Below are 27,583 nucleotides of genomic sequence, written 5' to 3'. Positions count from 1 at the left end.
TGGAGAGTCTGACAAACACAGGGTTCCCCTCAAACAGTCCTGACTTCAGCATTCCTGGAAAAATGAAAATCCTTTCCTTTTGCCTCTAATACTTTCCCTGCTGCTATTCCAGGTTAAAAAAATAAATAGATAAAATCAGGGGGATTTTTCTGGGACCCAGCTGCGCTGGGAAACAAGCCTGGGTTCTAATACAGGTTCAGCCCCTGACGTACTACGGGCCCCTGACCCTCCCTGGGGCCTCCATTACCACGGCCACCCCACCCTTATCAACTGTATGCCCCTGAGGTAGTGAGTGTCCCGCTCTGAGCATTAGTTTCCCCATCTTCCACTGGACGTCGCCAGCTCTGACGCTCTAAGAGCTATGCATACCCGTAGCTCCCCGCCGACCCCGACGGTCCCCTCCCCTCCTTCCCAAGGTCCGTCCGCCAGGGTGCAGCCGACACACTCCTAACGCCAAGGCCGCCCTCTCAACGACTGCCCCTTCCTAGCCGCGACTCAGCGCCAAAGATATGGGTCTCTGTCCCCGCCCTACTCTTTAAGCCGGCCCGGGGCGGTCCGCGCAAGCGCACTGGGTCGCATCGAGGCCCCGCCCCCCGAGCCTGGGTAGCGGTGCGAGTGCCGAGAGAACCGTGCGCTGAGAGAAGGCGAACGAGTAGGTTGGCGCGGCCACGGCGGCCGGCACGGGTCACGTTTCCTCGGGGGGGACGATGTGAGGGAGGGGTCTGGCGAGGGATTGAACTCCGGAGGCCGGGAGATCTTGTAGCTGAAACCCTTCGCATGCGCGGGGAAACTAGTGTCTCTTGAGGGGGTTGGGCTGGCGCGCGTTGATCCCAGACTTTCCGGATCTCCTGCCTTTAGATCGGGCCAGTGTCGGGGCCAGTGGGCCAGTGAGACTGGAGCCAGTTAGAACTACAACGGGGAGCGAATAGGGACAAACTTTGTCCAGGGTGAAAGCGAGCGGGCCCGTGTAGTGGGGCCAGCCTGGGCAGCCGACCGTGTGGTTGCCTCGGGGCCTTTCTAGGCTCTGGTCTAGTCCTGGGGATAAAGTCCGACCCATTTCCTTGTGGGCGTTTTGAGGCTTTCGGTGATCTGGCCCGTCGTTCTTTCTTCATTCATTCATGTAATGAATGAATACAGTACTAAGCGCGGCTAACACTAGATGGAGAAGTGATCAAGACAAACACTGTTCCCGCGGTGCCGGGAAAAGTGATGGGCTGTAGAATGTAGAAGCCCAGGGCGGAGAACAGGGACGGCTTCTGGAACTAAATCGCGAACCCTGATCAGAAGTGGTGGGGAGAGTTCCAAAGAGAAGACAGCACGTGCCAAGGCCTGGAAGGGGGACAGAGGCCGACGTATCCTGGTCACCGAAGATACCTCACTCTGAATCTGTTTCGTGCCCAGGGAAGAGATGACAGTGGCCGGGGCTAGGCTACAAACACTGGAAATGGAGATAAATAACGGAATTCAAAGTACTATATACTTAGGCAGCAAAATCCACAGGATTTGCGGACAGTGAGATGTAGGAAAGAAGTACTCAGGGCTTGGGTACCTGGGTGGGGTTCATCAGAGGAGAAGCAGATTTGTGGGAGACAACAACAAATTCTATTCTGGTTGTGTGGAGACTCGCAGGAAGCAATTGGATATTCTAGTTTGAAGGTAGGAAAGTATTGCTGTGAAGATGTAGATTTGAATGTCATCAGCAAAACAAATAAAGCAAAGGGAGGGTTGAAGCTGTAGAATGAGAAAATAAAGGGCCCACTTAGCACCTTCATCGTGATTTATTTTTTTTCTTTCTTTTTTTTTTTTCTGGACGGAGTTTTGCTCTTGTTGCCCAGGCTGGAGTGCAATGGCAAGATCTCGGCTCACCGCAACCTCCACCTCCCGGGTTCAAGCTATTCTCCTGCCTTAGCCTCCCGAGTAGCTGGGATTACAGGCATGCGCCACCACGGCGGGCTAATTTTGTATTTTTAGTAGAGATGGGGTTTCTCCATGTTGGTCAGGCTGGTCTTGAACTCCCAACCTCCGGTAATCCGCCTGCCTCAGCCTCCCAAAGTGCTGGGATTACAGATGTGAGCCACCACACCTGGCCCATGGTGATTATTTTTATGTCTTATCCTTCTCCGTGTCCCTGGTACCTAGTCAAGGGACTGGCATTAAATGCAAATCAGTGTTTGCCAACTAAATAAAAGCCCAACAGCAAACAGATGTCGGAATTCCAGAATTGTGGAATGATGGGGGCTCATGGAGGGTTTAATTACTCTAATGTCAAAGTAATGGGTTCTTGTCCTGGCTCTGCCACTAGGTTTCTGTGTGACCTCTGACAAGTCTCCTCCTACCTGTAAAGAGAGTATAGTCAAAAAATGGTCTCATGTATAGAGCTGCTTTTGAGAAATTTCACACTGATTTTTCTCTTAATCCACACAGCAGTCTTACTTGAAAGGGAAGTCGGCCAGACGCGGTGGCTCACGCCTGTAATCCCAGCACTTTGGGAGGCCGAGGGCGGGGGTCACGAGATCAGATCGAGACCATCCTGGCTAACACGGTGAAACCCCGTCTCTACTAAAAATACAAAAAATCAGCCGGGCGTGGTGGCGGGCGCCTGTGGTCCCAGCTACTCGGGAGGCTGAGGCAGGAGAATAGTGTGAACCCAGGAGGCGGAGCTTGCAGTGAGCCGAGATCTGCGCCACTGCACCCCAGCCTGGGCGACAGAGCGAGACTCCGTCAAAAAAAAAAAAAAAAAAAAAAGAGAGAGAGAAAGAAAGAAGTCATATTATTATGGACTCAAACCCAGGTCTGTCTGTCTGTCTGACTTGAGCCTTGGTCGTTACTATGCCTGCCCTCATCTATGTCTCACTCAGCAGAGATATCAGGACACTCCTGAGGTTACCTGCACATTCTTTCAAAGCATTGTGCTGAGGCCGGCAGACCTTCATAATTGGCCTAGCACTAGCTCTGTCATGGGGACAGGGGGATAGAGCTGAATGTGATGGAGGTTTCCTATTATTCTCTAACTTCCTTCCTGGGGACCACTGAGTTGGGCAGCCATGTTCTGTTAAATGACAACAGGGCACAACAAAAGTAATGACGGTGTTTCCAGATTTTTACCCAGATCTTAAACTCCTGAGGCCTGCTGAAAAATGAATGAGTACCAGGGTGTGAGTTTGTACACCTCTGTATGTCTCTGGGCAACCAATCAGACAACTCCTCCTATTACACTGGACACTTGGCTTTCAGCGATTTCCATCTTGCTAATGTGATTTCTCAAAAATATTTTCTGTCTTTTGGTGCTTTGATAATAAATGTCCATACATGGAATGTAATCATTTCCTGCTACTAAGATTCCTTCTGGTTAGTATAAGGGAGGAGTTCACCTTATTTGCATTTCATGATATTCCACGAAGAGCTCCCTCCCCCTTCCCATGTAATTTATTTGAGATCTGCTGACATGAGTTGTTGGAGCTTGAAGGGAATTAATAGTGTACTGCAGTGACTCCTATCCCAGGAAAACTTGTTAAAAATACAAAACCTCGGCTTGGCGTGGTGGCTCACTTCTGTAATCCCAGCACTTTGGGAGGCCGAGGGGTGTGTATCACAAGGTCAGGAGATCAAGACGATCCTGGCTAACATGGTGAAACCCCGTCTCTACTAAAATACAAAACATTAGCCAGGTGTGGCTAATGTTTTACAGGCACATGCCTGTAATCTCAGCTACTCGGGGAGGCTGAGGCAGGAGAATCACTTGAACCCAGGAGGGAGAGGTTGCAGTGAGCCAAGAGCAAGCCACTGAACTCCAGCCTGGGCGACTGAGTAAGACTCCATCTCAAAAAAAATAATGATAATGATAATAAAAATAAATACAAAGCCTCAACCCATCCTTCCCTTCAGGCCTCTTGAATCAGAGTCTCTGGGATGGGACCCAGGAATCTGTATTCTTTCCCAAGCTCCCCAGAATGTTCAGCCAGGTTTGGAAACTACTGATCTACCCATTCTTCTTGTTTCACAGTTAGGGAATCTGTAGCTCTGGGAGGGGAAGGAACTTGCCCCAGTCACATCTGATATCAGTGCTTCTTTCTCCAATGAAGAGCATTAGGCTGGGAGTCCAGAGACATGGGTTCAAGTCCAGGCTATACCAGTCATCACCTCGGGCAAGTCATTTCACCTCTCCAAGCCTCTGCTTCCTTACTGTGAGAATAATGCCATTGTGTTAGGAATCAAAAGAGAGAGTGGCAATGGAAATGCTTTGTCAGGCTTTCTATTTCATGCACATGGAAGTTGTTAAGAGCTAGAAGCAGCCAGTGTTCATTCCTGTATACCACGCTGTTCCCTTCCAACAGAGGTCAGGGTCCTGCTGTGTTGGGGGTGGCCACCAGCCAGTTTCGGTGGTTGCTGGGCTTCAGGCCATCTGTTGCCAACTCTCTTCTCTCCATCTTTTGCAGGTGTTGGGATGGCCACCAACTGGGGGAGCCTTTTACAGGATGAACAGCAGCTAGAGGAGCTGGCACGGCAGGCCGTGGACCGCGCCCTGGCTGAGGGAGTGTTGCTGAGGACCTCACAGGAGCCCACTTCCTCGGAGGTAAGCCCCTAGCTCCTCCCCACGGCATTCACCATGGCCCACTGTCTGGCCCCAGCCAGGCTGAGGGTCTTTCCTTTGCATCAGGGACTGTATCTCTTTTGCCTTATTTTTTTCAGTAACTAAAATGGATCTGTAGAAGTAGAAAGTAAAAAAGCAGCATGCTGGAGTAATCAAATTTAAATATGGGGTTTGAAGTGTGACTTAGGCAAATTACTCTCAGCTGCAGTTTCTTCAGGTATAAAAATGGGATAATAATAGGACCTACCTCACTGGTTTGGTAAGAGAATTAGAGGGTGATTCACGTGAAGCACTTTGCCCAGTGAGCTATTACTGAAGATCCCATAATCACTCTACCTTCTCTGTAACTGGTTTGTGATATATCTTTTCAAGCCTTTCTCTGTGCATTTATATATATAGATATGTATATAGAGAAATATGTCTTTTTTAAAAAACAAACTATTATTTGATAATTATCAAATATTATTTGATATCTATCATAGAATAAATTATATTATTCTATGATATATTTTTGGTTTTTTATTTAATAGTCTGTCTTAGAACTTTCTAATGCCTTCCATTAGGGTCAGCTTCATTCTGAGGCATAGTATTCCAGATGTGGGTATATCACAGTTTAGCTTCCCTCTACTCATGTCTATTTAGGTGATTTCTCTCGTGATTTTATGACCATAAATAGCATTATAGGGAACATCCATGTGTATGTCTATTGGGGCACCTTTGTGAGTGTTTCTCCAGGGTCAATACGTAAAAGTAGAACTGCTGAGTCCAAACCACACCTTTTTAAAATCTCATCCTTAGGGGGGAAAAAATAAAGCTTTTTTAATTTGGTGACTAGGCAAGACGTTTTCGTGGTTCAAATTCAAAGGGTACAAGAGTTTACCCTAATGCAGCCTGTGTTTTGGTTTCTTGTTGATCTTTTCAGATGGCTGATTCATAACAAGTAACTAGTAACAAGTAAATATATTCCTTGGGGCCTTGCTCTGTTGCCCAGGCTGGAGTGTAATGGCACAATCTCGGCTCACTGCAACCTCTGCCTCCTGGGTTCAAGCAATTCTCCCACCTCAGCCTCCCAAGTAGCTGGGACTACAGGCATGTGCCACCATGCCTAATTTTTTTTTTTTTTTGTATTTTTGGTAGAGGCGGGGTTTCACCCTGTTGTCCAGGCTGGTCTCAAACTCCTGACTTCAACTGATCCACTGGCCTCTGCCCCCGCAAAATTGCTGGGATTATAGGTGTGAGCCACCGTGCCCAGCCTCCTTTTGCCCACTTTTTAAAAAAAACTTAACAGTACACCTTAAGATCATATTGGTGACTAAAGAGCTGCCAACATCTTTTCTTTTTTTAATCAGCCCCATTCTTTTTTGTCTCTGTGTGCCCAGAACCTAATACAGGCCTGGTGGAGTCCACACTCAGTAATCGTTTGCTAGGGCCCAAGTAAATGACAATGTCTGTCACCTAAGGCAGGCTGACGGTATGGAATAGAATTGCTTGGGCTGTGAACCTAGATTTTGTGAATTACTGGTATGAATCTAAGATGAAGCATTTTCCCTTCCAAGCTTTTGTTTCTTCTGCTAATCAATAGGTACCATGTGAAGATTCAGCAGTTGGTCTTTCTGGGAGTTAATGGAGCCTAGAAAAGGCACAATCCACAGTGACATTTGTAATCCAGAAAAAAAGTCAGAAAATGTATGTGTGTGTGTGTGTGTGTGTGTGTGAGATTTTACTCCAAATCTTTACCAAATGCCTGCTCTATGCTGTGCCATTCTAGGCACTGAGGACAGAGAGGTGAGTCAGCCAGAGTCCTAGCCTCTGGAGCTCCTGGTCTCGTTAGAGAACATACCACAAAACAAAATGAAATAATGTCAGCTCTATGAGGAAACACAGGCAGACTGCTACACAATGTTAACTATCATTTATTGAGTATTTACTATGTGCCAGGCATTATTCTAAACACTTTGGAATCACTGACTCCTCACCACAACAGAGGTAAGGAAACCGAACCCCAGAGAGGCTAAGTAACCTACCTGAAGTCATTTAAATGGTAAAATAATTGGCAGAGCCAGGATGTAAACCCAAGGAATTTGGCTCCTGAGTCCATGCTCTGAACATCCATGCTTTTTTTCCTTTCCTGAGATACTATATAGGACAGCTGGAAAAAAGAGTAATTCATTATGATTAGATGATTGAGTTGAGGGGTGGTATTTGAACTAGACCTTAAAAGACAAACAGGGAAAAGGAACTGCATAGCAAGGACCTAAAAGTAGGAAAAGCCAAAAAAAAAAAAAAAGTGTTCAAGAGAATGCAGCTGAAATGCAGGGCGCATAAGTGGATATAGTGAGAAAGAAGGCAGGCCAGCATCAGACAGCCAAGGGGCCTTAGCTACTGGGTGGAGGAGGAGTGTGAACTTTATCCTGCAGATTAGAGCTGCAAACTAGCCATATCCAGCCTGAATATTTGGCTCCTGCAATGTTTGGGGAGTTAATTTGTTTTTTACAATAATTAATACATTCAAATGCATTTGAACAGGGTGCAAAATTCAGAGTAAGTCCCCTTCCTCCAGCCAGTGTTTCCCTGACCAGGGGCATGCATTGTTAACAGTTTTTTTCACCAGAGTATTTTTAAAATGTCAGAGCCAACATTAAAAAAAAAAAAAAAAAAAAAAATCATGAAATTAAAAAAACATCTAGCAACCCAACTTGTTTTGAAAAATTATATCATCTGGCAACTCTAGCCTACTTTCCTGCATGACAACAATTGGCTAGAGCAGAGTTTTGGCTGCCCCTTTAGAGAAGATGCAAGTTCTTATTTTTGCCACAGTTCCCGTCACTCGCTGTTGCTTCCCTGGCTACAAAACAAAATTTTGTCATGCACGTGCTATAGTTTTTTTAAAACAGTAGAATAATGTTTCTTTCTTTCTTTTTTTTTTTTTGAGACAGAGTCTCACTCTGTCACCAGGCTGGAGTACAGTGGCACGATCTCAGTTCACTGCAACCTCCGCCTCCTGGGTTCAAGTGATTCTCCTGCCTCAGCCTCCAGAGCAGCTGGGACTACAGGCATGCGCCACCACACCCAGCTAATTTTTGTATTTTTAGTAGAGATGGGGTTTCACCATGCTGGCCAGGAAGGTCTCGATCTCTTAATCTTGTGATCTGCCCGCCTCGGCCTCCCAAAGTGCTGGGATTAGAGGCATGAGCCACTGCACCCTGCTAGTAATGTTATTTTATGTTATTGTCTCTATCAAAAGTGAGAAGATTGTGTGTTTCAGCCTTTAGCCTGTAGATAATAGAGAACAGCTGTATACTATTGATCCTAAATTCAGGAGGGCGTAATGAGTCCTGGGACAGAGGCAGAGGGATGTCTTAGCAGAAAAACTCTGAGTTTTTCAGGCCAAGATTAGACTTGTTGGGGGCGGCAGAGCTTTCTGTGTTAAAGCCAAGGAAATTGCTCCTGTAGTCATCACATAGCTACTCAGGGTATTAGGTCACCCCTTATGTAATCTGCAGTCATTCCCATTCTAACTCATAAAGGCTTCAGGCCGAATAAACCTTATTCTCACAAGTAGCCTTCCTCAGTTTTATCTTAGATGCTGAGGCCAGGGCAGTGGTACACACCTGTAGTCTCAGCTACTTGGGAGGCTGAGGCAGGAGGATTGCTTGAGCACAGGAGTTTGAGGCTATAGTGCACTATGATGGCACCTATGAATAGCCACTGTATTCTAGTCTGGGCAACATAGTAACACCCCATTCCAAAAAAAAAAAGATGCTGAGAAGGGTAATTTAGGAATTATCTACCAAAATTTAAAATAGATTTGCCTGAATTACTTGATGTTTTTACTTTTAGAAATTTAGAATATATGGACTTTCTCATATACAAAAATATCTAGAATGTATATTGTAGGATACCAATTGAAACATTAATGGTAATGGGAAAATAAAGAAACCACCTATATACTAGATTCAATAAATTACGGTATATCCAAAGAGTAGAATACTATGCAGCAATTAAAAATAATGAAAATGCTCTATTTGAACATATAAGGAAATATTTAAAAAGCACAATATAGTATAGTTTGCTGTGGGGTTGAAAAAAAGAGAAAATATATATGTATACATATATATCAATACAAAGATGGCTAGAAGGATGTGTGAGACACTAGTCTGTCATTTGCCTTTGGGGAGGAGAACTGGGTGGCTGGGGCCCAGTCTTTTTCCCAGGAGACTGGAATGAGAGTGAGACATACTTCTCACTATGTATTCTTATGTCTCTTTTGAAGTTTGTATCATGTATTTGTATTATCTGTTAAAAAAAAAATATATATATATATATAGGCTGGGCATGGTGGCTCATGCCTATAATCCCAACACTTTGGGAGGCGGAGGCAGGCGGATCACTTGAGGTCAGGAGTTCGAGACCAGCCTGGACAACACGGTGAAACCCTATCTCTACTAAAAATACAAAAATTACCTGGGTGTGGTGGCACACACCTGTAGTCTCAGCTACTTGGGAGGCTGAGGCAGGAGAATTGCTTGCACCCAGGAAGTGGAGGTTGCAGTGAGCCAAGATTGTACCACTGCACTCCAGCCTGGGCAACAGAGTGAGACTCCACCTCAAAAAAGAAAAAAATAGTGCTTTAAAAATAAATATACAAATACCAAGTTCTAACACCATAAACTTATACCATCATAATGACAAACTGATATTAACTCAAAGGTTAAACTCAGGAATGCTTCATAATACAAGTCAAGGAGACTGGAGTGTGAACTCATGCATGGAGGGGCCTGGGCTTGAACATCAACCAGCAAGGAGCAGGCTTCCATATGTGTGTGTGTGTGTGTGTGTGTGTGTGTTGTGTTTAGTAACCATCCTGGTTCAAATCCCAGCACCCCCAGTTACTAGCTGAATAAAATTTTGGATCTGTTAACCATCCTGGTTCAAATCCCACCACCAGTTACTAGCTGAATATAATTTTGGATCCGTTAACCTCTCTGTCTCAGGTCCCTTCTCTGTGAAGTGTGGATAATAATAGTATCTTCCTCACAGGGCTAAATGATGAATCTATGTAAAGTATTTAAAATAATATACCTTGCACATAGTAAGTGCTCAATAACTTGTGGGTTTCTTTTTGTTATTTGCTTTTTGCTTTTTTGCTTCTATCTCTCTAATATGTAGAGATAAACTATCAGAGAATCTGGAAGCTCTCTGTGTTCCCCTCTCCCCCTTCCACTCCTCCCGAGGTAACCACTAATCTACAGTTGGTGTGTCCTCAGTAAATGTGGGCCAGACTTTCCACGGGATTCCATTTGCAGGAAGAGAGCCCGTTCACAGGTGCCCTGCCCTGTCCCATTCACTCTTCTTGATCACAGGTGGTGAGCTATGCCCCATTCACGCTCTTCCCCTCACTGGTCCCCAGTGCCCTGCTGGAGCAAGCCTATGCTGTGCAGATGGACTTCAACCTGCTAGTGGATGCTGTCAGCCAGAACGCTGCCTTCCTGGAGCAAACTCTTTCCAGGTAGGGGGCAGTGAAGCATGGGGGGCCAGGAGCCGCCAGAACCAAGGAACTGGAAGATTGCAGAGCCGTGAGGTGTTACTGTGTCAGCTGACTTGTTGGGATAGAGGAAAGGTACCCCCAAAGAACAAAAAGTCATAGGGGTCAGGAAAGCTGGCTTCTAATCCTGGCTCAACCAGTTATTTTTATGGCCTCAAGCCACTGCCTTTCCTCCTCTGGGCCTAAGATGTCTTCATCTGAAATATGAAGAGATTGACTTAAATCCAAGATCCCTTTCATTGTTCACATTCTGTAATCCGTGACACCCTACTTTGAAGACTGATATTTCCATTTGGAATTAGGGAAAGTCAGCCTAGTTTTGGAGGAGAACAGAGGTAGGGAAGGTTATTGGGTTAAAGTCAGATTTTCTACTTCTCCTAAGCAGCGACCCTTTCTTGTCACCTCAGGCCTCTCATCTTTGGATGGGATGGGGTACAGACTGGGCCACACTCAGGGCATGAGGAAGCAACCTCTGAAATGGTTCAGCCCATCCACCCTTCTCTGTCTCTTTCCCTTGATCTTTCTTTTTTCTTCAGATTCTGGGGCAATTTTTTAAAATTTCTTTGTTTATTTTAGAATTAAATATATATATATAGGCTAGGTGCGGTGGCTAACGCCTGTAATCCCAGCACTTTGGGAGGCCGAGGTGGGTGGGTCACTTGAAGTCCGGAGTTCGAGACCAGCCTGGCCAACATGCTGAAACCCCGTCTCTACTAAAAATACAAAAAAATTAGCTGGGTGTGGTGGTGGGCGCCTATAATCCCAGCTACTTGGGAGGCTGAGGCAGGAGAATTGCTTAAACCCAGGAGGCAGAGGCTGCAGTGAGCCAAGATCACAACACTGTACTCCAGCCTGGACAACAGAGTGAGACTCCATCTCAAAAAAAGTAATAATACATGTATATATTCATTGTAGAATTAAATATCTATAAATATTATGTATTTACATATACATGCTATATATATATATATATCGTACAGGTTAAGCATCCCTAATCCAAAAATCCAAAAGCTGAAATGCTCCAAAATTCAAAACTTGTTGAACACCAGGTGACTCTACCAGTGGAAAACGCCACACCTGATGCCATGTGACAGGTGCAGTCAAAATACAGTCAAGTTTGTTTCATGCACAAAATTAATTAAAATATTGTGTAAAATAATCTTCAGGCTATGAGTATAAGGTATATATGAAACAAATGAATTTTGTGTTTAGACTTGAGTCCCATCCCCAAGATATCTCATTACGTATATGCAAATCTTCCAAAATCCGAAAGACTGCTGGTCCCAAGCATTTCAGATAAGGAATATCCAACCTGTAATTGCATGTCTTTGATTAATTTTTCAACAGAAACTAGACTTTTGCTACAGATAAAATCTTTTTAAAATGTGTGGGTGAATATGAGAAGGGCTCATAATGGTAAGAAGCTTGGAAACCATTGACTTGTAGCCAAAAACCAATGAGTCATGAATGTATGAATCTGCCCACCACCTTGCCCCTGAACTGTTTCTTGGAATGGGCCCAGCTTTGTACCTGCGATCCTGGATTGTGGGAAACGTGAGCAGCCTGGCTTATGACCTTTACCCTAATGATGCATTTATGAAGGAGACTTGCAGCTCATCTTTGCGACACCTGCCTTCTCTGTTCCTCTCTCCTCTCATACACATATAAACCCTAGTTCCTAAGGGAGAAGAGCCCCTACAGCACATGAAGGGGAGCACCTCTTCAGAAAATGGAAAGTGTGTCCCAACTTCCTTGGAGGCTGAAGCCCAGCTGGGACTCTCCTCCTAACCAAGGGCTGGCATGAGGGAGCTCACCAGTGGGAGAGAGCTGGCTGGGGAGCAGAGGAACTTCAGGGCAGGCCTGGGCTACTTGGCTTCCCCCACTGGTCTCCTGTGACATTTCTGTAACAAGGTGAGCCAGGCTTGAGCAGGTATGCAGAATCCACCCTGAATCTCAAAGGGCAGTAAGTGTGATGTTAATTACCTGTGGATTCCTTCTTACTGTGGCTCTTGTTGAGGCTCCAGAAAACCATACTGGATAGGCCCCTAACGCATGTCACATGTCACGGCAGTATACTGGGCTATGACAATGAGCCTGCATAGACACAGCCACTACCTTTATGAGGCTTACAGTCAAACAAGAGAGATGACACTAATCATCACACAAAGAAAATGTAAAATTGCAACTGCAGTCTGTGCTATAAAGCAGTGGTTTTTAGTTCTGTGAGAACACACAGCAGGGGGATGTGACTCAGATAGGGAAGGCTTCCCTGAGGAAATCACATCATATGAGGACTAGTTGAAGAAAAAAAAAAACAAACCAGGATATTTAGCTTGGGTCAGAAAAATCTTATTGGTGCACAGGGCATAACTGCTATCTTCTAATCTCTGAGGGCTGCCATGGAGGAGGAGGAGAAGGCTCACCCTGGGAGGTCGCAGAGTGTAGGAAAAGCTGTGAAGAGTTAGTATTAGGTCAACCAGAAGGCTTGCCAACCATCAGAGCTATTCAAGTAGAATAGGTATATCATGTCATTTTTTAGCTCTTCTTCGGAGCAGTATGTTCAATTCTTTGACTGTAATATCTTACTGACTTTTTACCACAATCCTATGATATAAATTTAATTATATTCTTCTCCATTTTATATATCAGCAAACTGAGACACGGAGAGGTGAAATGATTCCCTGAGGTTGCCTACTAGTGAGTGGTAGAGCTGGGATTTGAACCCAGGTCTGGAGCTGGATTCTTAGCCACTGTTCTTTACCAGATTGGGGCAGACATTCAAGTTTTGGTCAGTAGACTCAGAGAGGATTCAGGAGTCAATGAGTGGGGATGGGACTCCTTGAAATTTTAGGCCAATTAAACCTGCAAAATGTTCTGTATTCCTTCCTCCAGCACCATCAAACAGGATGACTTTACCGCTCGTCTCTTTGACATACACAAGCAAGTCCTAAAAGAGGGCATTGCCCAGGTAACCATTCCCAGCCTTACTCCAGTCTGGAAGCTGCCCCTCCCATCTCTGTTTGTTTTCTGTTTTGCTAGAAGAATTTGGTCCAGGCCCTCAGCCCATGGGACTCTGCCTGTCACTGGTCCCCACTGGGTTTATCCCAGTGACCAATTCGAGGATGACCAGAAGAATGATCCCACTGGGCTTGGGAGTGTTTGCTGGTACCTCTAATCTCTACGTAGAGTTCATGGTACCTGTGTGCTCTGTGGCTAGGTCCTCAGAGTCAGTCCCTGGGCAGATACTGTCAGCTTTCAGTTTTCCCCACAGACTGTGTTCCTGGGCCTGAATCGCTCAGACTACATGTTCCAGCGAAGCACAGATGGCTCCCCAGCCCTGAAACAGATCGAAATCAACACCATCTCTGCCAGTTTTGGGGGCCTGGCCTCCCGGACCCCAGCTGTGCACCGGTGGGTCCCCTGGGCAGCCCCAGGCATACCTGTGGGGTGACATGCTGGTGGGTGTACAGTTACTGGCTAGGCCGGGGAACTCCAGCTATGACTGTGCTTTCCTGGGCCCTGGGTCACATGTTACCCCTGACCATCCCAACAGCAGTTTCCACTTGTAATCAGATCCTTGGTATGTCAGGGAGAAAAGGGACCTCATGGCTCATCTAATCCTGTCCCTACATTGTACAAGCAGAAGGAACAATATCTTGAGAGCCCCAGAGAGAGGAATGCAGGGACTTCTGTCTGGGGGCTGGGCCTGGTAGTATCCATTTCTAGACAGCAGTGATGCTCCAGATTGCAATGATTTTAGATGGTCTGCAGCAGGATTCCAGACAGCACCTGGAGGCCCAGAGTAAGGGATTCCAGCTCAATGGGAGGCTGGGGTAGGTTGGGGTGGGGACAGAGGCTCCCAGGTCTCCTCTAGGCATGTACACCAGGGGCCAGGGTTAGGGCAGCCCAGCATATTCCAGCCTGAAGTGGATCCTCCAGGAATGTGATGGGAGCATGCTTTTCAGTGCTCAGCTGATTCTCAGAGTCATGTTGCTATATCTATGAGGTCATGGGCAGAGGGGGCTTCCAGGTCCATGCAATTACTGAATAGCCATCTCTCTTCCAACAGACATGTTCTCAGTGTCCTGAGTAAAACCAAAGAAGCTGGCAAGATCCTCTCTAATAATCCCAGCAAGGGACTGGCCCTGGGAATTGCCAAAGCCTGGGAGCTCTACGGCTCAACCAAGTAAGGGTATGAAAAGGTAGCAGGAGGATCCTGCTTTAGTTTCAGCATTCATAGGTTTAGCAACTTCTTTTCTTGCCAGCCATCATTAGAGAATAAAGGGATTTTTCTAGGAATAGAAACTTATACCTTTACATGCCAAAATTATTTTAAGGTTTCCTTCTTAAATAAGAAGAGATGCTGACTATGATTTAACTTTTTCTTATTGACTGGAGGTCGTCATTATGACTGTCAACAATTGCAGCTTGCTGTAATACAGTAGTGCTACCTAGGTTTAGAGAGGCATGCAAGGCTGTTTGCCTGCATTAATAGCTCTAATAGCTCTGACTGCTAGCCTTTAAGTTCTTAGTCATTTCCTTTTTTTTTTTTTTGAGACGGAGTCTCACTCTGTCGCTCAGGCTGGAGTGCAATGGTGCAATCTCGGCTTACTGCAACCTCGACCTCCCAGGTTCAAGCGATTCTCCTGCCTCAGCCTCCTGAGTAGCTGGGATTTCAGGCATATGCCACCACAGCCGGGTAATTTTGTATTTTTAGTAGAGACGGGGTTTCACCATGTTGGCCAGGCTGGTCTCGAACTCCTGACCTCATGATCCGCCCACCTCGGCCTCCCAAAGTGCTGGGATTACAGGTGTGAGCTACCACGCCTGGCCTCTCGTTCATTTTCTTCCTAGTTTTCTTGTTTGTTTCCCAATTCTCAGCTCTTACTTTTGACTGTTGTCGGTGTGCTTGAATTTGGAATCCTCCACCCCCATGCCCATGCCTCCCTTCCGATTTGCTATTGTTTGGGAAAGCAAATGATCCAGATTGTTATGATTGGGTCTGAAGAGTGCGAGGGCCTCTTGGATGAGTAAATGCATAAGCTTTGACTACGGAATTTTATGGTATCCTTTTTAACTGCTTAGAGGCATTGCTTTCTTCCTATTTCTCAAGTGAAGATGTTAGGTAAGTGATTTTCAGATCATCGAGGGGCCACTATACTAACAGTTATTGCAATGTTAATATAGCATTAATAGTCCTTAATGTACACTTACTAGTGCCACACCTTGTGCTAAGCTCTGTACAAACAGGATCTCATTGAATTCTCATAATAAGCTCTCTAAGGTCAATACTGTTCAACTGCCTCGTTTTACAGATGAGGAAACTGAGGTTCTGAGAACCAAAGTGAATTGTTAAGGCTAAGTGATGAGTTGGTGGCAGATCCCAGAGTCTACCTCTCTCCAAAACCTGCACTCTTAATCATGCTCTTACCTCCAAGAGAGCCTCTCTGTCCTTGCTAAGCCTCACTAAGACCTAAGAAACCTCAGACTCTAAGCATTTAGAAGTCATCAAATATTCTTTCAAGTATATTGGCTAGGTTGTATTTTAAGAGAGTGAAGCCAGGGGATGATGGGTCAGCTGGGGAACTGCTGACAGACAAACGCTGCAGAGGGTTTTGCCTGCCAGCCTGTCAATAACGTGGACAGAAAATACTCGTGTGTCCAGAATTAGGCACTGGTAGGTAGGAGTTATGTGACACCTGAGCCAGAACTGGCTTCCCTCATTGTGAGAGTGAGATAGGCTCTTCTGCTGACCTAGCACATGACCTTGGCAAGTTAGTTCTTTTCTTCCTTGAGCTTCAGTTTCCTCATTTGTAAAACAGGAGTAATAATAATACCTAAAAGGGTGTTAGTGAGAATTAAATGAGATCATGGATCTGAAAAATGTTTTTAAAAATCTGTGTGGATCATTATGTGGTACTTTCAATAATAATAATAATAGGCCGGGGACGGTGGCTCACACCTCTAATCCCAGCACTTTAGGAGATCGAGGCAGGTGGATCACCAGAGGTCAGGAGTTCAAGGCCACCCTGGCCAACATGGTGAAACCCTGTCTCTACTAAAAATACAAAAATTAGCCAGGCATGGTGGTGGGCACCTGTAGTCCCAGCTACTTGGGAGGCTGAGGCAGGAGAATCACTTGAACCCAGGAGGTGGAGGTTGCAGTGAGCCAAGATTACCCCAGTGCACTCCAGCCTGGGCGACAGAGCAAGACTCCGTCTCAAAAATAAAAATAAAAAAAAAAATAATAATAATAGCTATCATTTGACAAGTACTAATTTTAATTCATACAAGAGCAAACTGAGGTTTGAATAACTTGCCCAAAGTTACACAACTGGTAAGTATAGAATTCATCTGCCTCTAAAGCCTATGTTCTCTTTACTTCCCTTTTCTGCCTCTAAGAGATATGGTCCCATAGTATTGACTGAAAAACTGCATTGGTAGAGTAGAATAATTTTCATCAATTATCTCATGATTTTTAAAATTTAAAAAATTTTTAAGAAATGGAAGCCTGCAAAATGAATTACAATTTCAACTTAGACAAACTCTCAAAGCATAGGGCCTGTGGTTAGAATGAATAGAATAAGAAAAGGGGATTCCTGGTGGTAAAAGGCTGGGAACTGTGATCTTTTTAACACCCTTTTTTTTTTTTTTTGAGATGGGGTTTCGCTTTTGTTGCCCAGGCTGGAGTACAATGGCACGCTCATGGCTCACCGCAACCTCCGCCTTCTAGGTTCAAGCGATTCTCCTGCCTCAGCCTCCCGAGTAACTGGGATTACAGGCGCCCACCACCACGACTGGCTAATTTTGTATTTTTAGTAGAGACAGGGTTTCTCCATGTTGGTCAGGCTGGTCTCGAACTCCCAACATCAGGCAATCCATCCGCCTCGGCCTCCCGAAGTGCTGGGACTATAGGCGTGAGCTACCACACCCGGCCATAACACCCTTATTTTATAGACGGGAAACCCAGGGCCCAAGGAACGAAATTGCCTTACCCAAGTCAATTACCAAGACACACTACAAGTCACTGGCAGAGCCAGGACTAGCACTCAGGGGTCCTCACCCCCAGCCAGCATGCTATTGTCAGGTCACCTTCCTTAGCTGACAACTTTCCTACTAGGAAACAGACTGCTCAGAACTGCTCAGAACTGAAGGCAGGAGAGGTCAAATATGTTTTCTGAGCCCGGTTCTGATTGTTTAGCAGTTGGCAGGCTGACTTAATTAGCTGGAGCGTGCAGTTCCTCTTTAGCCTCCAGCTGCCAGCCTTCCTCCTCCGCCTCTTTTTGGAGGTGGGCCAGCCTGGGCCAACTGCCACCCTCCCATACACACCCTCACCCATGCACGGGACAGTTTAGGCTACAAAGTGAAGAGCAAAGCCATTGGCCCTTAGGGCAGTCTCAGGGCAAGATGACTTGTGAGTGCACCACTTTTAGTTTATCTCTCAGGCACTCAACTCAAAGCCAAGATTCAGCTTAATGTCACGTCTGACCTCATGAGATTTCAGGCAGACCAGGAGAGGGGACTTACTAAGACCTATATTTTGGCTAAGCAGAAAGGAGTCAGGCAAACAGAGTTTAGTCCAAGAGTCAGGAGAAGCAGAGATAGACAAGAAAGGTTAAGTAGAGGAGGTCAGGGAATATACACTTAGAATCCTAAGCCAAAGCCTAGGGTTCCATAGGTCTCAGGAAGAAGCCACAGGCACAAAGCAGTATAGTCACAGCAAACATGGAGTTTGTAGGCTGAGCACGGTGGCTCACACCTGTAATGCTAACACTTTGGGAGGCCGAGGCGGACGTATCACCTGAGGTCAGGAGTTCGAGACCAGCCTGGCCAACATGGTGAAACCCTATCTCTACTCAAACTACAAAAATTAGCCAGGGATGGTGGCGCACACCTATAATCCCAGCTACCTGGGAGGCTGAAGCAGGAGAATCGCTGGAACCCAGGAGGTGGAGGTTGCAGTGAGCCTAGATTGTGCCACTGCACTCCAGCCTGGGTGACAGAGGGAGACTCCGCCTCAAAAAAATAAATAAAATAAAATGTAAAAGAAAAAAATGGAGTTTGGTACTGCTGAGCGTTCACCCTAGGAATCTGTTAGGGGACTGGACCTATCTTTGACAATGGAAATGTGTTAGCTGGCAGCCAAACAGATAGTTCCCTGGCATAAGCTTTTCCCTGAGTCCTCAAGCCCCTGCCTCTTTAAGAAATATATGAATAGTCAGAGAGGAAGAAGCCACATAAGCCCTAGTGATCTCATTAATACTATGAGATCAAACGTGGCCCTGTGTACATCACAGGAATCTTGGGAGGCCCAAGAGATAATGTAGTTGTTTGTAGTTGGCCCTGTGGGTTTCTGTAGGGTTCCATTTCGTGTAAGAACCACACTCCTTTATTGTATCCTTTACAATCTAGTAATAGAGCCATTAGCCCCCGACCCCCTGCATTGTTCTTTTACAAAATGTTCCTCAATACTCCCACTTGTTTATTCTTCCAGAAAGATGTTAGAATTATGTTAAGTTCTAAGAAAAAGGCTTCTTGGGTTTTTGAGATGGTTTTAAATCTACATTTTAATTTGCACAGAAATTCATCGACTCATGACATCATTACAATATTTCATCGGCCCACTGGAGAAGGGTCAGAGGCATCTTCATTTTTGAAGTTTTCTATTTTCAGGAACTCATATGTGATAGCGTCAGGTGTCTATGCCTTAGGTAATTCCAAGGTTTCCGAGAGAGGGAACATCTGTTCTTTCAGGGAAGCCTTGTTCTTACTCTTATTCCAGGAGGTGTGGCGGTGGGGTGGTTGAGGGGAGAAACAAAGGAAGAACAAGTTCTATAGTAGCCTCGGGCCACCTGTGCTCTTTCCCCAGTGCTCTGGTGCTACTGATTGCTCAAGAGAAGGAAAGAAACATATTTGACCAGCGTGCCATAGAAAATGAGCTACTGGCCAGGTAAGTAAAGGTAAGGGGGACTTCTACCTGTGGCTCCAGGACTGGGGGTGGGACACTCAGAACATAGCATCCATTCCCTCTGGCTCTTGCCCGTTTTTCCCAGGAACATCCATGTGATCCGACGAACATTTGAAGATATCTCTGAAAAGGGGTCTCTGGACCAAGACCGAAGGCTGTTTGTGTAAGCATTCCCAAGAATTCAGTGGAAGGCTGGTTTATGAAGCTCATCCTGCCACTCTCTTCCCTAAAATGATTCTTTCTTCGGGGAGATGTGATGGCTTACTTCCTTCTCTCATAATTTCTGAAATATCTCATCCTCCCAGGAAATTTTGGAGAAAGCCAGCCACTCTTTGCTTCTATCAGAACTGTTGACATTCTGGATCAGGGTCTCCTTAGAGATCATCTTAGTTTTCATATGCCCTAAGTTCCCAAAAGTTTTCTTGCCCCTCTTAGTAAGGTGAAGTCAGGCCTGAGAAGCTGAGCTGGGCAGTCAGGGAGGAAGAGGAGCAGCTGGCTCATTCTGTGATTGGTCTGGATGCCACTGTCTGAGCTCAGGCCCGACTTTGTGTTCCAAGCCAAGTCTTATCCTCTCTAGGGGCCACCACCAGGTAGATTTAGTGCTACATATTTGGGTAGCATTGCAGCACATATATTTAGACCTAGAACTTGGTGATTGTTAAAATTAAAAACTGTCCATGGAATTTCACACCACCACTCACTGTTTTTCAAAATGTGCTTTTATCATAACAAAACAAAGTAGTTAATTTACTTTTCAGATAAACTAGACAATATCAAATAGGTCAAAGAAAAGGAAAAGATGTTTTTAAAAGTCTGTGCCTTAATCAGACTCATCATTTTATATGTTTTCATTTCCACCTTCACCCCCGCCATTAAAAATTTTTTTCAGTCTGGTTTTAGCTGCTTTAAGCAGTGGAAATACAAAGTGTGTTTTACTACGCATGGCAGTGTGATTCTGCTGCTCGGTAATTTCGAGCCAACATTTTTATGCGTTTACCAAATTTGATTCTAGTGACCTTCTTTTTCCTTCTGGCCTTCTTAGAATGACTCTAAATCTAGAATATTCTCAAGTATTCCGTATGGCACACCTCCCTGTTTTCAGTGGAAGCCCTGGTAGTGTGGATATCTACTTTCACTGGTTCCAATGAACCCCTGACCAGGCTCCCACTTGTGGGCTGAATTTTGAAAAAGCCAAATTCATCCTGATGCACCCTGAAATAGATTGAACCACTGAACATATCAGTTATAATTTAACACAGCAGCTTTCTCCATCCTGTGTTCCAGGGATGGCCAGGAAATTGCTGTGGTTTACTTCCGGGATGGCTACATGCCTCGTCAGTACAGTCTACAGGTTGGTATTTTCTGTGAGACCATTCTTTGCCTCCTGGGACCCACAAGAGCTCCACAGAGACCCAATTCGGGCTTATAACAACTGAGTTTTCCAAGTCCTCACTTCACTTCTTTCTCAGGGAGCTTGCTGCTAGAGCCTCCTTATCTTCCCTCAAGGCTTTTGCTACCTCTCACTCTACACAGTCTTCTAGAATTTGAACACAGTCTTCTAGAATTTGAATCCTCAGGAATCCACAGAGCTTCAGCCATTTACACTGTTTCCAGAGATGTGCTGGCAAATGTTTGACAACAATCAGCTCTCACTAGTTGATGTAAGCCAGTTCCAGCATACTGCTGACCATTTTTTTTCTGCCAACTCTTACCTTTCCTTTATCTGAATCAGAAAGTTTTATAATCTCCTCATTCATGTTAATGACAGTAATATCACCTCATTTTGCTATCCTACCATGTAGTTTCATTACTTTCCACATCCATTATTTCATTTAACCCTCCCAACCACTCGGTGAGGCATATAATTATCCCCATTATACAGATGGAGAAACTAACGTTTAAAGAGATGGAGAGGCTTCTCTAAGGCCCCACAGGAAGTTCCCAGGTTTTCTGACTTTCAGGCCGATGGTATTCCCATTCTTCTCCTCTGCTCCTAACATCCACATCATGGAGAGGCTAAGAAGCTCTGCTCTCAGCTGGGAGATGATAAAGGAGGAAATAAGTTTAGAAATACCATGAGCAGTGAGCTGGAGGTCATGAGCTTGACTGCCTCTGTGTGATGATGGTCAGGTTCCTGACCCTTTCTAGGTCTGTTTCTGTGAGCTGGGGGAGCTACACTAGAAAACTGAGGGGGCTCCTTCTAGGTCTGTAATTCATTTAGGACTCCCCTCAGGGTTGAGCTCCGTATAGGGAAGCTCTACAGAGGTGACATCTCGATAGAACATCCTTTTCTTTAGATAAGTGGTTAGCAGTGGTGGCTACTTGCTGACTACAGGAGAGATAAACTGTCTATTGGAAAAATAGGTCTAGATTTCAAAACAGGACAAAGAAAACTTAGAAGAATTTGAGATAACAAGGAAGGAAAGTAGTGTTTAAAGAGGTAGACTTTTTTTTTTTTTGAGACAGAGTTTTGCTCTTGTCGACCAGGCTGGAGTGCAGTGGTGCGATTTCGGCTCACTACAACTCTGACTTCCAGTTTCAAGTGATTCTCCTGCCTCAGCCTCCTGAGTAGTTGGGATTACAGGCACGCGCCACCACACCCAGCTAATTTTTTTAATTTTTACTAGAGACAGGGTTTCACCATGTTGGCCAGGCTGGTCTTGAACTCCTGACCTTGTGATCCGCCGACCTTGGCCTCCCAAAGTGCTGGGATTACAGGTGTTAGCCGCCACGCCTGGCCAAGAGGTAGACATTTTTAGAGAACTGAGCAGCTCAGAGCAGGTTTAGACATGGAGAGAGATCTAGAAGGCTTAGTGACTTGCTAGGTGACCCTGGGCAAGTCCTTGCTTATCTTTGGTTTTGCTTTCCTGCTTCTAACATAATGGAGTATTTCTCTGGGTTTATGTCTGATGTTCTGGTCACCTATCATTCTGTGTGGAATGCCAGACTAGTAGTTGAGCTCCTGGGATTATTGATGAAGATCGGGTGAAAGTGCTGCAGGTGAACCAGTAGTATCAAAGTAAGGACAGCATTGGGTGGGGGTCACAGGAGAGACCTGATCCTGCTGTGTGCAGTTTGCAGTGGTCTGGAGCCAAGGAAAGACTGTCTCCCCATTGCATGAGAATGGGAACCAGAGTTGGGAGGCATGATCCCCTGCTGCTTCCTTGCCTTTTATACCCTCAGCTCTTGTGGTAGTAAACTGTTCATCCTGTGATCACCCACTTGAGGCCTTTGTTCATATTATCTTAGTCTGAATATCCCTTCCCTATTGAGTCTCACTTGACAGGCTCTACCTGTCCTTCAGAACCCCACTCAAATTTCACCTTATTCAGCAACAACAACAAATATTTATTAAGCATCTACAAAGTGCCAGGAACTGTGTTAGACACCGGAGATACAACGGAAAATGAGGAAAATGATAAGAGCCCTGTGCTGTGAAGCTCACAGTCTGGTCAGAGAAATGGGCATCAGAAAGTAAACAAAAATATAGTCATTTATGGTGGCTCATACCTGTAATCTCAGCACTTTGGGAGGCCTAGGTGGGTGGATTGCATGAGCTCAGGAGTTCGAGACCAGCCTGGGCAATATGGCAAAACTCCATCTCTACAAAAAATACAGAAATTAGCTGGGTGTGGTGGCGTGCACCTGTAGTCTCAGCTACTTGGGAGGCTGAGGAGGGAGGATCGCTTGAGCCCGGGAGGTGGAGGTTGCAGTGAGCCAAGATTGCGCCGTTGCACTCCAGCCTGGGTGACAGAGCAAGACCCCCATCTCAAAAGAAAAAAAAAAAGTAAACAAAAATAGAAAAAAAAATTGGGATTTGTGTGTGTGTGTTTGTGTGCTTGTGTGTGTGCATGCTCACGCATGTATGCATGTGTGTGTTTTAGTTTCAGGTAACTGCTTTCAGTGAAACAACTGGGTGAAAAGAGAGAATTATGGGAAATTCACATTAAATAGAGTGGACAGGGAAGCCTTCTCCGAAAAGCTGACATTGAGCTGAGATGTAAGGATGGTAAGGATCCACCTATGCATAGGAAAAGCCAAAAGGAAGGGGGTTTCAGGTTGAGGGAAAAGCACTGCAGGCCCTGAGGAGGGAAAGAGCTTTGTGATTTAAGGAATGCCAGGCCTGTGTGGCTAGAATGATGGAGACTAGGAGTCAGGGATGGTACAAGGTTGAAAAAGTAGACAGGAGCCAGCTCCTGAAGGATCTTAAAGGCCATGGTAGGGAGTATGGAACACAGTGGGAAGCTGAGCACATAGACAAGTGTTCTACCTCCTTCAAGCCTACTCATCAGTTTTTCTACATCCTTACACCTATTGTTTCCCACAGATAGGGGAATTCTTGCCTTTGCGGGGGCTCACAGTCTGGCACAATGATATATAACTATAACATATCACACCTGGCTCACAAGGATGTTATAATGATCCTGAGTGATAATGAGTGTGAAGATATAAATCATGATACCTGGCACCTAATGGGTGTTCAGTAAGCATCAGCTGAGGTAAAATAAAGTCGAATTCCTTTTGTCTTCTTCCCTCTGCAGAACTGGGAAGCACGTCTACTGCTGGAGAGGTCATGTGCTGCCAAGTGCCCAGACATTGCCACCCAGCTGGCTGGGACTAAGAAGGTGCAGCAGGAGCTGAGCAGGCCGGGCATGCTGGAGATGTTGCTCCCTGGCCAGCCTGAGGCTGTGGCTCGCCTCCGCGCCACCTTTGCTGGCCTCTACTCACTGGACATGGTATGTGGGCAGCCCGTTTCTCCTACCACAGGCCTCGTAGGTGGCAGAGACCTAGAGTTCAATGTGTTGGGGAGGGTGGAGCTGGCATTGTGACAAGGGTTGGTGATGCTCTGGAGAACCCCTAGAACTCTGAGCAGAAGAGCAGCCTCATAATGGAAGGATGGGGACTGGAATCCATTGTAAGCTCCCTCAGCAAAGGTATAGATGAGGATGGCAACCAGAGGGAAGGGACTAAGTCAGATAGCAAGAACTAAGAAACGTACCAGGGTGCCTGCTGCAGAGCCCTGAGCTGTTGCTAAAGAAAGGCCTGTTCTCATTGCATCGGTTGCTGCAGGGGGTTTGTTGGGAGTGTCATCCAGATAGTAGCATCCCACCTGAAGGAATTTATGGCTGTTCTCCCTCCTGCTCCTCCTCTGATGCTGCTCTGCACAACCAGCTGGACCTAAGCTCTTGCCTCTTTAGCCTTTAAACTTCTGCTAACTGCTTTCTGCCTCCTTCTAGGGTGAAGAAGGGGACCAGGCCATCGCCAAGGCCCTTGCTGCTCCTAGCCGGTTCGTGCTGAAGCCCCAGAGAGAGGGTGGAGGTAGGTGGATCCCCCTTTGCAGGGCTCCTCAATGAAAGGGACTAGCAGGCTGTGGCCAGTGCTCATGGGCACTTACTCTGAGCACAGTCCCAAGCATGGGGGATACTATTGGAACTGACACAGGCCACATGTTGGACAGTGTTGCCTAAGACCCTGTGACCAAGTCTGGGAGCACAGGGGAACCTGATTAACCAGCATTGAAGGGTTTGGACAACTTCAACCTGAGGGGCCTATGGGTAGATTGTTGGGAAGTGGGGTAGGGTCATATTAGGAGATTGGAGAGAATACATGTCTGTTTTCCTTTCTAATTTGAAACTCCTTGAGGTCAGGGGTCATGTCTGCCTCTCCAGAGGAGAGGAAGTTTTTAATCTTTGTCTTAAGAGGTGGGTAGGAATTTCCCAGATGGAAAGGAGGAAGAGTGTTTCATACAACAGGGACAACCTCAAGCCGAGGCACTGGGCCATGGAAGTGTGGGATGTCTGGAGGTTAATGAGAAACTGGTGAGGCTGGAGGGGGAGCTGGGAGGGGACAGAGATTTAGGCTGGAAAAATGGTTTGCATCCTGATTATAAAGGGCCTTGAATATATACTGAGAAATTGGATTTTATCTTAAGGGCAGTGGGAGGCCATTAGAGAGTTTTAAGCCTGGAAGGGACACATTGATCCAGGACTCAAGTGGTTAGCAGTGCTGGGAACTCGCAAAACTTACAAAGTTTCTGCATTGTAGAAGACGTCCTGGAATGAGGGGAGACATTGGTAGCAGAGACCATGGAAGAGGCTGATACAGTTGTTCAGGAGAGCAACGTAGAGGCCTGAGCTAGGGCTATGACTGTGGGGCCGACTGGAGAGACATGTCCTAGATAGTGAGAGGATAGTGGAAGGGAGGAGTTAAATATGACTCAAGGGTGCCTTTTGCCTGATTGGGGGTGGGAAGGTCCAAGAGGGGCAGGTTTAGGCAGAAGTAATAAGTTCTGCTTGGACAAGTTGAGTTTGTTTGGGGGCCAGTCATATGGTGTCTAAGCAGGGAGCCTGCATTAAAGATTTGGAAGTTAACAATTTTTTTTTTTTTTTTTTTTTGAGATGGAGTCTCGCTCTGTCACCAGGCTGGAGTGCAGTGGCATGATCTCAGCTCACTGCAACCACCACCTCCCAGGTTCAAGTGATTCTCCTGCCTCAGCCTCCTGAGTAGCTGGGACTACAGGTGTGCGCCACCACACCCAGCTAATTTTTGTATTTTTAGTAGAGACGGGGTTTTACATATTGGCCAGGATAGTCTCGATCTCTTGACCTCATGATCCGCCCACCTCAGCCTCCCAAAGTGCTGGGATTACAGGCGTGAGCCACCGCGCCCGACTGGAAGTTAACAATTTTTAGGGTATAGATGGAGCCTCAGGAATATGAGAGATCTCCCTGGGAAAAGGCACATGGAGGAGAGAGTAAGCATGGAGGACCAATTCCCCTGGGACCCCAGCATTTAAGAGAAGGAGCCAGTAATGGAGCTTGAGAAGGAACAGCTGTAGGTAGGAGGTGAACCAGGGTGGAACAGTGTAGTGGAAGATGTGTTCACTGCATGAGTAAGGGCTCTCCTGTCAAAGTAAGCTTCCCTCCTGGGGAGCCAGATATGCCCTGGCTTCACTGAGCGGATGCCAGGAACTGAGGCTGCTGACTTGCCCATGTGGCCTCAAAAGTGAGGGCATGGGATGGAGGAGGTAGGCAGAGGGTCCAGGGTGACTGGCCAGTTTCATTGCAGGTAACAACCTATATGGGGAGGAAATGGTACAGGCCCTGAAACAGCTGAAGGACAGTGAGGAGAGGGCCTCCTACATCCTCATGGAGAAGATCGAACCTGAGCCTTTTGAGAATTGCCTGCTACGGCCTGGCAGCCCTGCCCAAGTGGTCCAGTGCATTTCAGAGCTGGGCATCTTTGGGGTCTATGTCAGGTGAGTGAATCAGAAGCTCTTTCCACTACCTGCTCGTAAGAGTGCCAGCCAAGTGAGCCTAGAGGGGAACACTGGAAAGAGTCAGGAACCTGGGCTTCAGTGCCAGCTCTGCCAATCCCTAGCTTTATTGCCTGTTTCTTTATCTATTAAATGAGGCCAAGGACACAAGACCTGCCCACCTCACCAGGGTATCAGATGAAGCCCTGATGAGAAGTCCTCTGCAACCGTGAAGCAAACTCCAAATAGCACCAAGAGGATTCAGAACACATGGTTTGACAATCTAGGACTAGAAGGAGACTCCAGAGAGGAATAGAGACTCTAAAATCCTAGCACTTTCTTGGGTATAGTCAGTTACCCATGTACTGCTCAACGGGACCAGGGAAGGTCCTGGGTTTGGGGCTGAGTCCGGGTGATGTGTGTCTCCTGCCTCCATTTCTATAGGCAGGAAAAGACACTCGTGATGAACAAGCACGTGGGGCACCTACTTCGAACCAAAGCCATCGAGCATGCAGATGGTGGTGTGGCAGCAGGAGTGGCAGTCCTGGACAACCCATACCCCGTGTGAGGGCACAACCAGGCCATGGGACCTTCTATCCTCTATATTTGTCATTCCTTTCCTAGCCCTCCTGAAGGGTATCCTCCTAAAGACCTCCAAAGTCTTTATGGAAGGGTAAATACTGGTACCTTCCCCCAGCTCTCCATCTGAGGACCAGAAAAGCTGTGTTTCCCTTAGATGAGATCTAGAGGCCCCCAAATCCTGGGGGTGTGGGTACAGCTGAGGGGAAGCTGCTCTGAGGTAAAGGTCCATGAACCCTGCCCCACTCCCATCAGCCCCTCATCAGCCTTTTCAGCAGGTTCCAGTGCCTGACTTGGGCTAGGACTGAGTGGTAGGAGGATGGGGAGTGGAGGAGCATAGCCTTTCCCTAATTCTGCCTTAAATAAAACTGCATTGCTGATTCAGTGATTCCTTACTTTGTGCATAGAGGGGAGGTGGGAGCTGTAATCTACCTTAGCCCACTTAAGATGTATTAGAGCAGGGAAGTGACTGTTCTGTAATCAGGGTCTCCCTAGACCTAGACTCTGCAGGTGGAACCCTGAAGTTTCAATCCTTAGCCACCCATTAATGCTCCTACTGGATCACAGGGAGGAATGAGAGTCCCTGGCAGGAGCCCAGGAGGGAAGGCAAACATGTTGGGACATAACAGTTGTGAACTGGCTTCA

At 46.3% G+C, this 27,583-nt stretch overlaps 1 protein-coding gene across 3 annotated transcripts; it reads left to right on the top strand.

Moving 5' to 3' along the window:
• The first annotated feature begins 567 nt into the window (after positions 1-567).
• On the top strand, positions 568-27,322 carry GSS (glutathione synthetase). 3 transcript variants are annotated; one of them, XM_003904817.5, is made up of 13 exons: positions 568-652; positions 4,437-4,573; positions 9,955-10,100; positions 13,029-13,104; positions 13,408-13,547; positions 14,206-14,322; positions 19,006-19,086; positions 19,190-19,267; positions 20,389-20,455; positions 23,646-23,840; positions 24,342-24,423; positions 26,173-26,362; positions 26,804-27,322. In XM_003904817.5, exons 2-13 carry the CDS (start codon positions 4,445-4,447, stop codon positions 26,925-26,927), a joined length of 1,425 nt encoding a protein of 474 aa, XP_003904866.1. In that variant the 5' UTR covers positions 568-652; positions 4,437-4,444; the 3' UTR covers positions 26,928-27,322. The 3 variants fall into 3 exon arrangements, with proteins under 3 accessions (XP_003904866.1, XP_003904867.1, XP_017800360.1); XM_003904818.4 differs by having other exon boundaries at positions 624-652; positions 10,002-10,100; XM_017944871.3 differs by lacking the exon at positions 568-652 and adding an exon at positions 689-1,656.
• The last annotated feature ends 261 nt before the right edge of the window (positions 27,323-27,583 follow it).

Source organism: Papio anubis, chromosome 16, assembly GCF_008728515.1.
Source record: "Papio anubis isolate 15944 chromosome 16, Panubis1.0, whole genome shotgun sequence".
NCBI lineage: Eukaryota > Metazoa > Chordata > Mammalia > Primates > Cercopithecidae > Papio > Papio anubis.
The sequence above is the reverse complement of the archived record's forward strand: the minus strand, read 5'-3'. Positions and strand labels throughout refer to the sequence as shown.

Coding starts and splice junctions, on each gene's coding strand:
- GSS (XM_003904817.5), top strand. CDS start 4,445: ATGGCCACCAACTGGGGGAGCCTTTTACAGGATGAACAGCAGCTAGAG. Junction 13,548..14,205: donor CGGACCCCAGCTGTGCACCG/GTGGGTCCCCTG, acceptor CTCTTCCAACAG/ACATGTTCTCAGTGTCCTGA. Junction 19,268..20,388: donor CAAGACCGAAGGCTGTTTGT/GTAAGCATTCCC, acceptor CCTGTGTTCCAG/GGATGGCCAGGAAATTGCTG.